This window comes from Loxodonta africana, chromosome 23, assembly GCF_030014295.1.
Source record: "Loxodonta africana isolate mLoxAfr1 chromosome 23, mLoxAfr1.hap2, whole genome shotgun sequence".
In the NCBI taxonomy this organism is placed as follows: domain Eukaryota; kingdom Metazoa; phylum Chordata; class Mammalia; order Proboscidea; family Elephantidae; genus Loxodonta; species Loxodonta africana.
The window spans coordinates 75430737-75443172 of record NC_087364.1 but is presented as its reverse complement, the minus strand read 5'-3'; the positions used below and the strand labels follow the sequence as shown (position 1 = coordinate 75443172).

Sequence of the window (12436 nt, the reverse complement as noted above, 5' to 3'; positions counted from 1 at the left end):
CTCTTTGTTGGTGCATTTAGTCCATTTACATTCAGCGTAATTATAGATAAATAAGTTTTTAGTCCTGTTATTTTGATGCCTTTTCATGTGTGTTGTTGGCCATTTCATTTTTCCACATACTTTTTTGTACTGAGACGTTTTTCTTAGTAGATTGTGAGATCCTCGTTTTCATAATGTTTAACCTTATGTTTGTTGAGTCGTTACATTTTTCTTGAGTTATGGAATTGATATTCCTTTTTGTGGTTACCTTATTATTTACCCCTATTTTTCTAAGTAAAAACCTAACTTGTATCGTTCTATATCGCCTTGTATCACTCTCCATCTGGCAGTTCAATGCCTCCTATATTTAGTCCCTCTTTTTGATTATTGTGATCGTTTATCTATTGATTTTCATGATTTCCTGTTATGTGTTTTATTTTGTTTATTTATTTATTTTTTAGAATTAATCTTACTTTGTTTGTTTTTGTGCTTTCCCTATTTGAGTTGTGTTGATATCAGGACGTTCTGTTTTGTGACCTTGTATTGTGCTGGTACCTGATATTATTGGTCATCAGGCCAAACAATCTCCTTTAGCATTTCTTGCAGTCTTGGTTTAGTTTTTACAAATTCTCTAAACTTATGTTTATCTGTAAATATCTTAATTTCTCCTTCATATTTCAGAGAGAGTTTTGCTGGATATACGATCCTTGGTTGGCAGTTTTTCTCCTTCAGTGCTCTGTATACGTCGTCCCATTCCCTTCTTGCCTGCATGGTTTCTGCTGAGTAGTCTGAACTTATTCTTATTGATTCTCCCTTGAAGGAAACCTTTCTTTTCTCCCTGGCTGCTTTTAAAATTTTCTGTTTGTCTTTAGTTTTGGCAAGTTTGATGATAATATGTCTTGGTGTTTTTCTTTTTGGATCAATCTTAAATGGGGTACGATGAGCATCTTGGATAGGTATCCTTTCATCTTTCATGATGTCAGGGAAGTTTTGTGTCAGGAGTTCTTCAACTATTTTCTCTGTGTTTTCTGTCCCCCCTCCCTGTTCTGGGACTCCAATCACTTGCAAGTTATCCTTCTTGATAGAGTCCCACATGATTCTTAGGGTTTCTTCATTTTTTTAAATTCTTTTATCTGATTTTTTTTCAGCTATGTTGGAGTTGATTCCCTGGTCCTCCAGAAGTCCCAGTCTACATTCTAATTGCTCGAGTCTGCTCCTCTGACTTCCTATTGCGTTGTCTAATTCTGTAATTTTATTGTTAATCTTTTGGATTTCTACATGCTGTCTCTCTATGGATTCTTGCAACTTATTAATTTTTCCGCTATGTTCTTGAATAACCTTTTTGAGTTCTTCAACAGTTTTATCCGTGTGTTCCTTGGCTTTTTCTGCAGTTATCCTAATTTCATTTGTGATATCTTTAAGCATTCTGTAAATTAGTTTTTTATATTCTGTATCTGATAATTCCAGGATTGTATCTTTATTTGGGAAAGATTTTGATTCTTTTGTTTGGGGGGTTGGAGAAGCTGTCATGGTCTGTTTCTTTATGTGGTTTGATATGGACTGCTGTCTCCGAGCCATCACTGGGAAACTAGATTTTCCAGGTAATCAGCTAAAAAAGAATGCAGTCAGATCCCTATCTGAATTCTCCTTCTGGCTCAGGGTATTCGGATGTTAATGGAGCCGCCTGGGGAGGGTGGGGGAGGGATCAGAGAGCTAGGCGTGTAGCACCAAAGAATATAGAGCTGATCCCCGCGTTCACGCTCCGCCCCCGTCCGCCAGAATCCCGGCAGGACGGCTCCCTGGCTGGGACGCTACTCTCCCCGCTCCAAGATCAGTCACTTCCTCCCGGGGATTTCTCCCTCCCGTGCGCCGCACCGCTTGCGCGAACTGAGTGGGCGTGGCCCTCACGAACATCTGGGCCCGCCCCCGGGGTCTATTCAGGGGAATGCGCTCACACCTCGCCCGCTCTCGCCAAGATCTCAGCATGCCGGCTCCCCGGCTGGGACACTGCTCTCCCCGCTCCAAGACCAGTCACTTCCTCCCGGGGATTTCTCCCTCCGGTGCACCGCACCACTTGCGCGAACTGGGTGGGCGTGGCCCTCATGAACAGGTGGGCCCGCCCCGGGGTCTATTCAGGGGAACGCGCTCACACCCCGCCCGCTCTCGCCAAGATCCCAGCGGGACGGCTCCCCGGCTGGGATGCTGCTCTCCCCGCTCCAAGACCAGTCACTTCCTCCTGGGGATTTCTCCCTCCAGTGCGCTGCACCACTCGGGCGAACTGGCTGGGCGTGGCCCTCATGAATGTCTGGGCGCCCCCCCCGGGGTCCTTTTAGGGAAATATAGCTCATTCCCACGCTCGCGCCTCGCCTGCTTCCCGCCAAACTCCCGGTGGGATGGCTCCCCGGCTGGGATGCTGCTCTCCCCGCTCCAAGATCAGTCACTGCCTCCTGGGTGCTTCTCCCACTGGCTGCGCTGCTACGCCGCCCGCGCCAACCAGCTAGACTCCCTCCCGGGATGGGTTCGGTGGGGGGGTAGGGCTGGGTCCCTTGTCTGTGCCGTCTGTCCCCCTGGGCTCTGCCCCAGCCCGGGCTCCGAAGGTCACCTGCCTGGTACGCTGGCTCTTAGTTCTGAAAACGATCGCTGTCTGCCCGTATTTGTTTGTTCTCTGTTTCTAAGTCTGTGTTTGTTGTTCAGAGTTCGTAGATTGTTATGTATGTGATTGATTCACTTGTTTTTCCGAGTCTTTGTTGCAAGAGGGATCCGTGGTAGCGTCCACCTAGTCCGCCATCTTGGCCCCGCCTCCATCACTGGATTTCTTGACTGCTGCTTCTGTGGCCATTGATTGTAGATTCAAGTAAAGTGAAATTCTTGACAACTTCAATATTGTCTCTGTTTATCAAGATGTTGCTTCTTGGTTCAGATGTGAGGATTTTTGTTTTCTTTATGTTGAGGTGTAATTCATACTGAAGGCTAGTCTTTGATATTCGTTAGTAAGTGCTTGAAGTCCTCTTCACTTTCAAACAAGGTTGTGTCATCTGCATATCACAGGTTGTTAATGAGTTTTCCTCCAATCCTGATGTCGAGTTCTTATTCATATAGTCCAGCTTCTCGGATTATTTACTCACCATACAGAATGAATAAGTATGGTGAAAGGATACAACCCAGACACACACCTTCCTGATTTTAAACCATACGGTACCCCTTTCTCTGTTTGAACAACTGCCTCTTGATCTACCTACAGGTTCCGCATGAGCACAATTAAGTGCTCTGGAATTTCCATTCTTTGTAATGTCATCCATAATTAGTTATGATCTACACAGTTGAATGCCTCTGTGTATCAATAAAACACAGGTAAACATCTTTCTGGTATTCTCTGCTTTCACCAAGATACATCTGACATCAGCAATGATATCCTTCATTCCACAACCTCTTCTGAATCCGGCTTGAATTTTCAGCAGTTCCCTGTCAATATATTGCTGCAACTGTTCTTGAGTTATCTTCAGCAAACTTTTACTTGCATGTGATGTTAATGATATTGTTTGATAATTTCTGCATTGTGTTGGATCACCTTTCTTTGGAATGGGTACAAATATGGATCTCTTCCAGTTGTTTGGCCAGACAGCTGTCTTCCAAATTTCTGAGGATCAATGATTGAGCGCTTCCAGCGTTGTATCTGTTTAAACATCTCAACTGGTATTCCTTCAATTCCTGGAGCCTTGTTTTGCACCAATGCCTTCAGTGCAGGCTTCTTCCTTCAGTACCACTGGTTCTTGATCATATGCTACCTCCTGAAATGGTTAACACTGACAAATTATTTTTGGTACAGTCACTCTGTGTATTTCTTCCATTGTCTTTTGATGCTTCCTGCATCATTCAATTACTTTGCCCATTGAATCCATCAAAATTACAACTCGAGGATTGAATTTTTCTTCAGTTCTACAACTTAAGAAATGCTGTGTGTTCTTCCCTTTGGTTTTTATCTCTGGGTCTTTGAACATGTTATCATAATACTTTAACTTCGTCTTCTTGAGCTGCCCTTTTAAATCTTGTGTTTAGTTCTTTTACTTCATCATTTCTTCCATTTCGCTTTAGCTGCTCTGCATTCAAGAGCAAGTTTCAGAGTCTCTTCTGACATCCATTTTCGTCTTTTCTTTCTTTCCTCTCTTTTAAATGACCCTTTGCTTTCTTCATATATGATGTCCTTTATGTCTTCTCACTACTCATCTATTATTTGGTCAATTAGTGTTCAATGCGTCAAATCTATTCTTGAGATGGTCTCTAAATTCAGGTGGGATATATACTCAAGGTCCTATTTTGGCTCATGGACTTGCTTTGATTTTCTTCAGCTTCAACTTGAACTTGCATAGGATCAATTGATGGTCTGTTTCACAGTCAGCCCCTGGCCTTGTTCTGGCTGACAATATTGAGTTTCCCCATTGTCTCCTTCCACAGATGCAGTCAATTTGATTCATGTGTTTTCCATCCGGTGAGGTCCACGTGTATAGTTGCCATTTATGTTCTTGAAAAAAATGTATTTGCAGTGAAGAAGTCATTGTTGTTGTTCTCGTCAGATGCCGTCAACTCGGTTCCAACTCACAGTGACCCTATGCACAACAGAATGAAACACTGCCCAGTCCTGCGCCACCCTCACAACTGTTGCTTTGCTTGAGCCCATTGTTGATGCCACTGTGTCAATCTATCTCTTTAAGGGTCTTCCTCCTTTTCACTGACCCTCTACTTTACCAAGCATGATATCCTTCTCCAGGGACTGATCCTTCCTGATAACATGTCCAAAGTATGTGAGACACAGTACAGCCAGAGTGCTCCTTCCAAGACAGACTTGTTGGTTCTTTTGGCAGTCCATGGTATATTCAATATTCTTCACCATCACCACAATTCAAAGGTGTCAATTCTTCTTCAGTCTTCTTTATTCAACGTCCAGCTTTCACATACATGTGAGGCGACTGAAAACATCATGGCTTGGGTCAGGCGCACCTTAGTCCTCTCCTCAAGGTGACATCTTTGCTTTTTAGCACTTTAAAGAGATCTCTTGCAGCTGATCTGCCCAATGCGTCTTTTGATTTCTTGACTGCTGCTTCCATGGCTGTTGACTGTGGATCCAAGTGAAATGAAATCCTTGACAACTTCAATCTTTTCTCCGTTTATCGTGACGCTTCTTATTGGTCCGGTTGTGAGGATTTTTGTTTTCTTTTTGTTGAGGTGCAATCCATACTGAAGGCTATGGCCTTTGATCTTCATTAGTAAGTGCTTCAAGTCCTTTTCACTTTCCGCAAGCAAGGTTGTGTCGTCTCCATAACGTAGGTTGTTAATAAGTCTTCCTCCAATCCTGAGGCCTTGTTCTTCATATAGTCCAGCTTCTTGGATTATTTGTGCAGCATACAGACTGAACAGGTACAGTGAAAGGATACAACCCTGACGTAAACCTTTCCTGAATTTAAACCATGCAGTATCCCCTTGTTCTGTTTGAACAACTGCCTCTTGATCTATGTACAGATTCCTCATGAGCACAATTAAGTGTTCGGGAATGCCCATGCTCTGTAATGTTATCCATAATTTGTTATGATCCACACAGTCAATGCCTTAGAATAGTCAATAAAACACAGGTAAACATCTTTCTTGTATTCCCTGCTCTCAGCCAGAATCCATCTGACATCAGCAATTGGTCACCGGTCATTGGTCTTGCAAAATCCTATCATGCGATCTTCGACAGCGTTTCTATCACCAAAGCCATATTTTCCAACTACCAATCCTTCTTCTTGTTTCTAACTTTCTCATTCCAATTACTTTAGTTATCAATCCATCTTGATTGTATGTCTGATCAATTTCAGACTGCAGAAGTTGGTAAAAATCTTCAATTCCCTAATTTTCTGCCTTAGCGGTTGTTGTGTAAATTTGAATAATAGTCCCATTAACTGGTCTTCCTTGTATGAGTATGGATGTTATCCTATTACTGACAGTGTTGTACTTCAGGATAGATCTTGAAATGTTCTTTATGATGATGAACGCTATGCCATTCCTCTGTCATTTCTGGCATAGCAGGCCATATGATTATTTGATTCAAAATGGCCAATACCAGTCCAGATATCATACCAGATATCAAAGTTTATGCGTTCCATTTCATTTTTGATGAGTTTAAATTTTCCTAGATTCATACTTTGTACATTCCACGTTCCCATTATTAATGGATGTTTGGAGCTCTTCTCATTTCGAGTCATGTGACATCAGCAAAGGAAGATCCTGAAAGCTTAACTCCATCCACGTCATTAAGGTCAACTCTACTTTGAGGTGACAGGTCTTTCCCAGTTGTATTCCGAGTGCCTTCCAATCTGAGGCGTTCATCTTCCGGCACTACATCAGACAATGTTCTGATGCTATTCATAAGGTTTTCACTGGCCATTTAAAAAAAAAAATTTTATTGTGCTTTAAGTGAAAGTTTACAAATCAAGTCAGTCTCTCACACAAAAAATTTATATATACTTTGCTATATACTCCTAGTTGCTCCCCCCTATTGGACAGCACACTCCTCCTTCCCTCCGCTCTCTATTTCTGTGTCCATTCGGCCAGGTTTTGACCCCCTCTTCCCTCTCATCTCCCCTCCAGACAGGAGCTGCCCACGAAGTCTCATGTATTTATTTCAAAAAAATTCACTCTTCATCCATATCATTTCCTATCCATTGCACAGTCCAATCCCTGTCTGAAGAGTTGGCTTTGGCAATGGTTCCTGTCTTGGACTAACAGAAGGTCAGGGGACCATGACCTCCAGGGTCCTTCTAGTCTCAGCCAGACCATTAAGTTTGGTCTTTTCACAAGAATTTGAGGTCTTCATCTCACTGCTCTCCTGCTCCCTCAGGGCTTCTCTGCTGTGTTCCCTGTGAGGGCAGTCATTGGTTGTAGCCAGGCACCATCTGGTTCTTCTGGTCTCAGGCTGATGTAGTCTCTGGTTTATGTGGCCCTTTCTGTCTCTTGGGCTCATAATTACCTTGTGTCTTTGGTGTTCTTCATTCTCCTTTGCTCCAGGTGGGTTGAGACCAATTGATCCATCTTAGATGGCTGCTTGCCAGGGTTTAAGAACCCAGACGCCACTCTCCAAAGTGGGAAGCAGAATGTTTTCTTAATAAATTGTATTATGCCAATTGACTTAGATGTCCCCTGAAACTATGGCCCCCAATTCCCCGCCCCCAGCTATGCTGGCCTTCAAAGCATTCAGTTTATTCAGGATACTTCTTTGCTTTTGGTTTAGTCCAGTTGTGCTGACCTCACCTGTATTGTGTGTTGTCTTTCCCTTCACCTAAAATAGTTCTTATCTACTATCTCATTAGTGAAAATCCCTTTCCCTCCCCACTCGCGTAACCATCAAAGAATATTTTCTTCTCTACTTAAACTATTTCTCAAGTTCTTATAATAGTGGTCTCATACGGTATTTGTCCTTTAGCAACTGACTAATTTCACTCAGCATAATGCCTTCCAGATTCCTCCATGTTATGAAATGTTTTACGGATTCATCATTGTTCATCATCGATGCGTAGTATTCCATTGTGTGAATATACCATAATTTATTTATCCATTCATCCGTTGATGGACACCTTGGTTGCTTCCATCTTTTTGCTACTGTAAACAGTGCTGCAATGAACATGGGTGTGCATGTATCTGTTTGTGTAAAGGCTCTTATTTCTCTAGGATATATTCCAAGGAGTGGGATTGCTGGATCGTATGGTAGTTCTATTTCTAGTTTTTTAAGGAAGCGTCAAATTGATTTCCAAAGTGGTTGTACCATTTTACATTCCCACCAGCAGTGTGTAAGTGTTCCAGTCTCTCCACAACCTCTCCAACATTTATTAGTGTTTTTTGGATTAATGCCAGCCTTGCTGGAGTGAGATGGAATCCCACTGTAGTTTTGATTTGCACTTCTCTAACATCACTGGCCATTTTTTTTTTAGAAGCAGATCGGCAGGTCCTTCTTCCTTGTCTGTCTTAGTCTGGAAGCTCCACTAAAACTTGCCCAACATAGGTGACCCTGCTGGTATTTGAAATATTGATGGCACAGCTTTCAGCATCACAGCAACACACAAGTCACTACCATACGACAAACTGATAGAAGAGTGTTAGTCAATTTTTTTAAATGTTAGCAATTTGACCAAGACATTTTATCAGTCCCAAATTATTTAAATTAAAATAATTCAAATTTTATATACAAGTATTTTTTATCTCTCCACTTATGGATAATTAGTCAATTAGTAGAGTGTGCTTTGACGACTCTCCTTGATTCTGAATTGATTATTTAGAAAATGATTAGCGTCCTAATCTGGAAATGCCAACATCAACAATAGCATTTGTTACCTGCAAATGCTAATTACTTTCAGCAATCAACTGAATGCTAGATTAACTACAAGACAGAAAGTAAAGGACACTAGACCATCATTTAAAGAATACTGAACACATCCTACGTGTTCAACATTAAGGTAGTGGCTAAAGAATCCAGTGACCAGACACTCAATGCTAGCAAACCAGATGCTGTCAAGTTCATTCTGACTCATGGTGACCATACGTTTGTTTGTCAGAGTAGAACTGTGCTCCACAGGGTTTTCAATAGCTGATTTTTGTAAGGAGAACACCAAGCCTTTCTTCCAAGGCACTTTTGGGTGGACTGGGACCTCCAACCTTTCCATTAGCAGCCAAGTGGGTTAACTGCACCACCCAGGGACTACCATAATGCTAGCAAGAGCCTCAATGTTTATATGAAAGATGGTGAGCATGGGGCATGAGTTTCACTTCCTTTGTTTTTTCCTTACATCAGGGGATGCTTCAATAGGTGTTTTTTTTTTACCTTTGTGAATTTCTTAAGTTTGAATTATTTTTAGTAATGAATACTATTTTGTTTGGGCTTGAGGCAATCAAAGATTACCTGAAATAAATATAAACTGATACTGTCTTTCCTTCCTACCCTCAAAATTGTGTTTATATATAACTGTGAAGCAAACAAATTATAGGCATGAATCAGTTTTATGAATTAGAATTATTTTATCTTAAATTTTTACAACATGGATTCATGCATCTGAAGAAGGCTACAGTGCCTGAAAGACGACTAACTTGTAGCTGATGATCCTTTCCATCCTAAACACAGGGAAGTGTTCTTTGATGTAGGGCTACTATTTGTGGCCTGTTACTATTTCTGACCCTGACTCTTGGGTTCACTGCCTTTCCTCAGAAAAAGTCACCCAGCAGTTTAAATTACACTTCTGCTTGACGTTTTATAGAAGGTACTTACTACACATTCACAGCTTAGTTAAGGCCATTGCTTATGCTGGTATATTCAAGAATATAACCAAAGAAAGGTTTCTCATAATCTTCTTAACTGTTGCCCCTTGTATTGGTGTCACATTTAATTTCTACCCCTTCAACAGCTCAGCTAAACTACGGATCTATTTAGTGCCCACTCTAAGAGGCTTTTAAAAGAGCAAATGATAATACAAAATTTTAAATTTCTTCACCTTGTTCAAATGACTTAACCACACCTTAACAAATTAACTAAAATGCACAACAATAAATTTGCCTGAGTTCATATACTTCTTAATTATAATGAATAACTTTTAAAATAAACTGTTAATCATTCTATTTTTTCCTACTGTTTCTCCTCTTTCAATTGTTACTTCTCTGTCCTTTGGTTTTAAAATAGTACTAACACATATAAACCAATATAATATTTGCTTTTGAGAACAAACAAAAAATTTGTGAAGTCAGCTGTTGACAATCTTTTTTGTTTGTTTGTTTTTTAATGGCACAGAATCGTATACAAACAAATCCAAACCGGTTGCAGTCCAGTCGATTCCCACTCATAGCGGCCTTACAGGACAGAGTAGAACTGACCCACAGGGTTTCCAAGGAGCGGATGGGGGATCTGAATTGCCGACCTTTTGGTTAGCAGCCGTAGCTCTTAACCCTAGAGACCTTAAAGGATCAAAATAAATTAGGACGCCAAGGCAAAATTAAACTGGCAAAGCGCTTTGACCAAAAAAGTATCACAAAGCTTCTCTTCTTAGGGACCCAACTAGACCATGCTACTATGCTTACAAAAGACAAAAACAATAAAGGAAACTAGATCACACAGAGAAACGACTAATTTATGGATGCCTTCTTTCTTTCCAATCACATTATCTCACTGGACCTCTTCACAGGATAATGACACTTGTTTTCCTGAGGTGTTAAATGCACCCTTCTGTCTTCTTCTTTGCCCTATTTGTACATTTGACAGAAAAAGAAGTCTCTTTCCAAAGGAGGCTAGCTTTACCACAAAGAAAACAAAGTGTACCTGGCAACTTCCAAGCACTTGGCAGTGTGAGAAAGCACAACTCTCCAACTTCCTTGCGCTTTCATAAACACACCCCTCATTCATGCAAAGTGCTCCGTCAAGAATCAAAATGGTCCTCTGCGCATAATTCTCGCCAGAAATTTCCACCCACACAGCAAGCTGCCACCGCCTGCAAGGCCCCTGCGGCTGAGAGGGCAGGACTCCGAACTGGGAAGCAATGTTGTGGGGTCGCCCTTAGTCCCGCCAAGGCTAGAGGAGCCCGTACCCCCGGTGTCTGTGTGTGGGGTGGCCTGCTCCCGCCTTCTAATCTTCCTCTCTGTACCCCACGCCCCCCGCAGCCGTCCTCTCCCGCCTCACAACCCCCCAGCCGTCCTCTCCTCACCTCACGACCCCCCAGCCGTCCTCTCCTCACCTCACGGCCCCCCAGCCGTCCTCTCCTCACCTCACGGCCCCCCAGCCGTCCTCTCCTCACCTCACGGCCCCCCAGCCGTCTTCTCCCACCTCACGACCCCCCAGCCGTCCTCTCCCACCTCACGGCCCCCCAGCCGTCCTCTCCTCACCTCACGACCCCCAGCCGTCCTCTCCTCACCTCACGACCCCCCAGCCGTCCTCTCCCACCTCACGGCCCCCCAGCCGTCCGCTCCCACCTCACGGCCCCCCAGCCGTCCTCTCCTCACCTCACGGCCCCCCAGCCGTCCTCTCACCTCACGACCCCCCAGCCGTCCTCTCCCATCTCACGGCCCCCCAGCCGTCCTCTCCCACCTCACGGCCCCCCAACCGTCCTCTCCTCACCTCACGGCCCCCCAGCCGTCCTCTCCTCACCTCACGACCCCCCAGCCGTCCTCTCCTCACCTCACGGCCCCCCAGCCGTCCTCTCCCACCTCACGGCCCCCCAGCCGTCCTCTCCCACCTCACGGCCCCCCAGCCGTCCTCTCCCACCTCACGGCCCCCCAGCCGTCCTCTCCCACCTCACGACCCCCCAGCCGTCCTCTCCCACCTCACGGCCCCCCAGCCGTCCTCTCCCACCTCACGACCCCCCAGCCGTCCTCTCCCACCTCACGGCCCCCCAGCCGTCCTCTCCTCACCTCACGACCCCCCAGCCGTCCTCTCCCACCTCACGGCCCCCCAGCCGTCCTCTCCTCACCTCATGACCCCCCAGCCGTTCTCTCCCACCTCACGGCCCCCCGAGCCACCCTGTCTTCACCTCCCGACACCCCCAAGCCATCTTCTCCTCACCTCACGACCCTCCAAACTGTCCTCTCCTCACCTTACAACCCCCCAACAGTCCTCTCCTCACCTCATAACTGTCCCAGCCGTCCTCTCCTCACCTCACGACCCCCCAGCCGTCCTCTCCCGCCTCACGACCCCCCAGCCGTCCCCTCCCCACCTGACGACCCCCCAGCCGTCCTCTCCTCACCTCACGACCCCCCAAGCCACCCTGTCTTCACCTCCCGAACCCCCCAAGCCACCCTGTCTTCACCTCCCGAACCCCCCAAGCCATCTTCTCCTCACCTCACGACCCCCCAGCCCTCCCCTCCCCACCTGACGACCCCCCAGCCGTCCCCTCCCCACCTGACGACCCCCCAGCCGTCCTCTCCTTACGCAGAGGACGGTTACCCAGTAAGCAAAGCACGCACGGGCTTCCTTGTGCTTACGCACTCATCTTTGACCTTGGATGCGGTGACAAACAGGTGAAAGCGTGCACTACGCATTAGCAGGTAAGCACGAGGAAGCCCGTGCGTACCTTGCTGGCTGGGTAATCCCTCCCTGTCCCCACCTCACTCATCCCTAAATCCTCTTGTCTCCTCCCTTCCACGCCCCCGAATCCTCCTCTCCTCTCGCTCAGGCCGCCTCCCCTAGTCACCCCGCATTCTCTCTCGCCTCTGAAACTCCTTCCCCCCTAAGATCTCCCCCACGGGGTCCCCGGGTTCCGCGCGAACGCGGGCTCCCACCGGCCCCGACACTCACGAGAAGAAGGGGTCCTCCTCAAAGCTGCTGCTCAGCATCCCGAACATTGCGGGGTCCCCCGGGTGGCCGCGGAGGCGGGCGGACTGGAATCGATGTAACTGGCCGCAGCCGCGCCAACCCTGCCTCCCCGGCGCCCTCAACGCTTCTCGCGGGGGCTTGCGC

The 12436-nt window shown here is 45.6% G+C and overlaps 1 protein-coding gene across 4 annotated transcripts in view; it reads right to left on the bottom strand.

Annotated features, from left to right (window-relative positions):
* MLF1 (myeloid leukemia factor 1) overlaps positions 1-12424 on the bottom strand; it is a 54509-nt gene extending 42085 nt beyond the window's left edge. For 2 of the 4 annotated variants that reach the window (XM_023555358.2, XM_064275649.1), the window contains exon 1: positions 12275-12424. In XM_023555358.2, coding sequence (XP_023411126.1) covers positions 12275-12321 — 47 coding nt within the window. In that variant the 5' untranslated portion in view covers positions 12322-12424. The remainder of the gene's footprint in view (positions 1-12274) is intronic. The other 2 variants (XR_002787242.2, XM_010595929.3) reach the window with 2 other exon arrangements.
* Between the last annotated feature and the right edge of the window lie 12 nt (positions 12425-12436).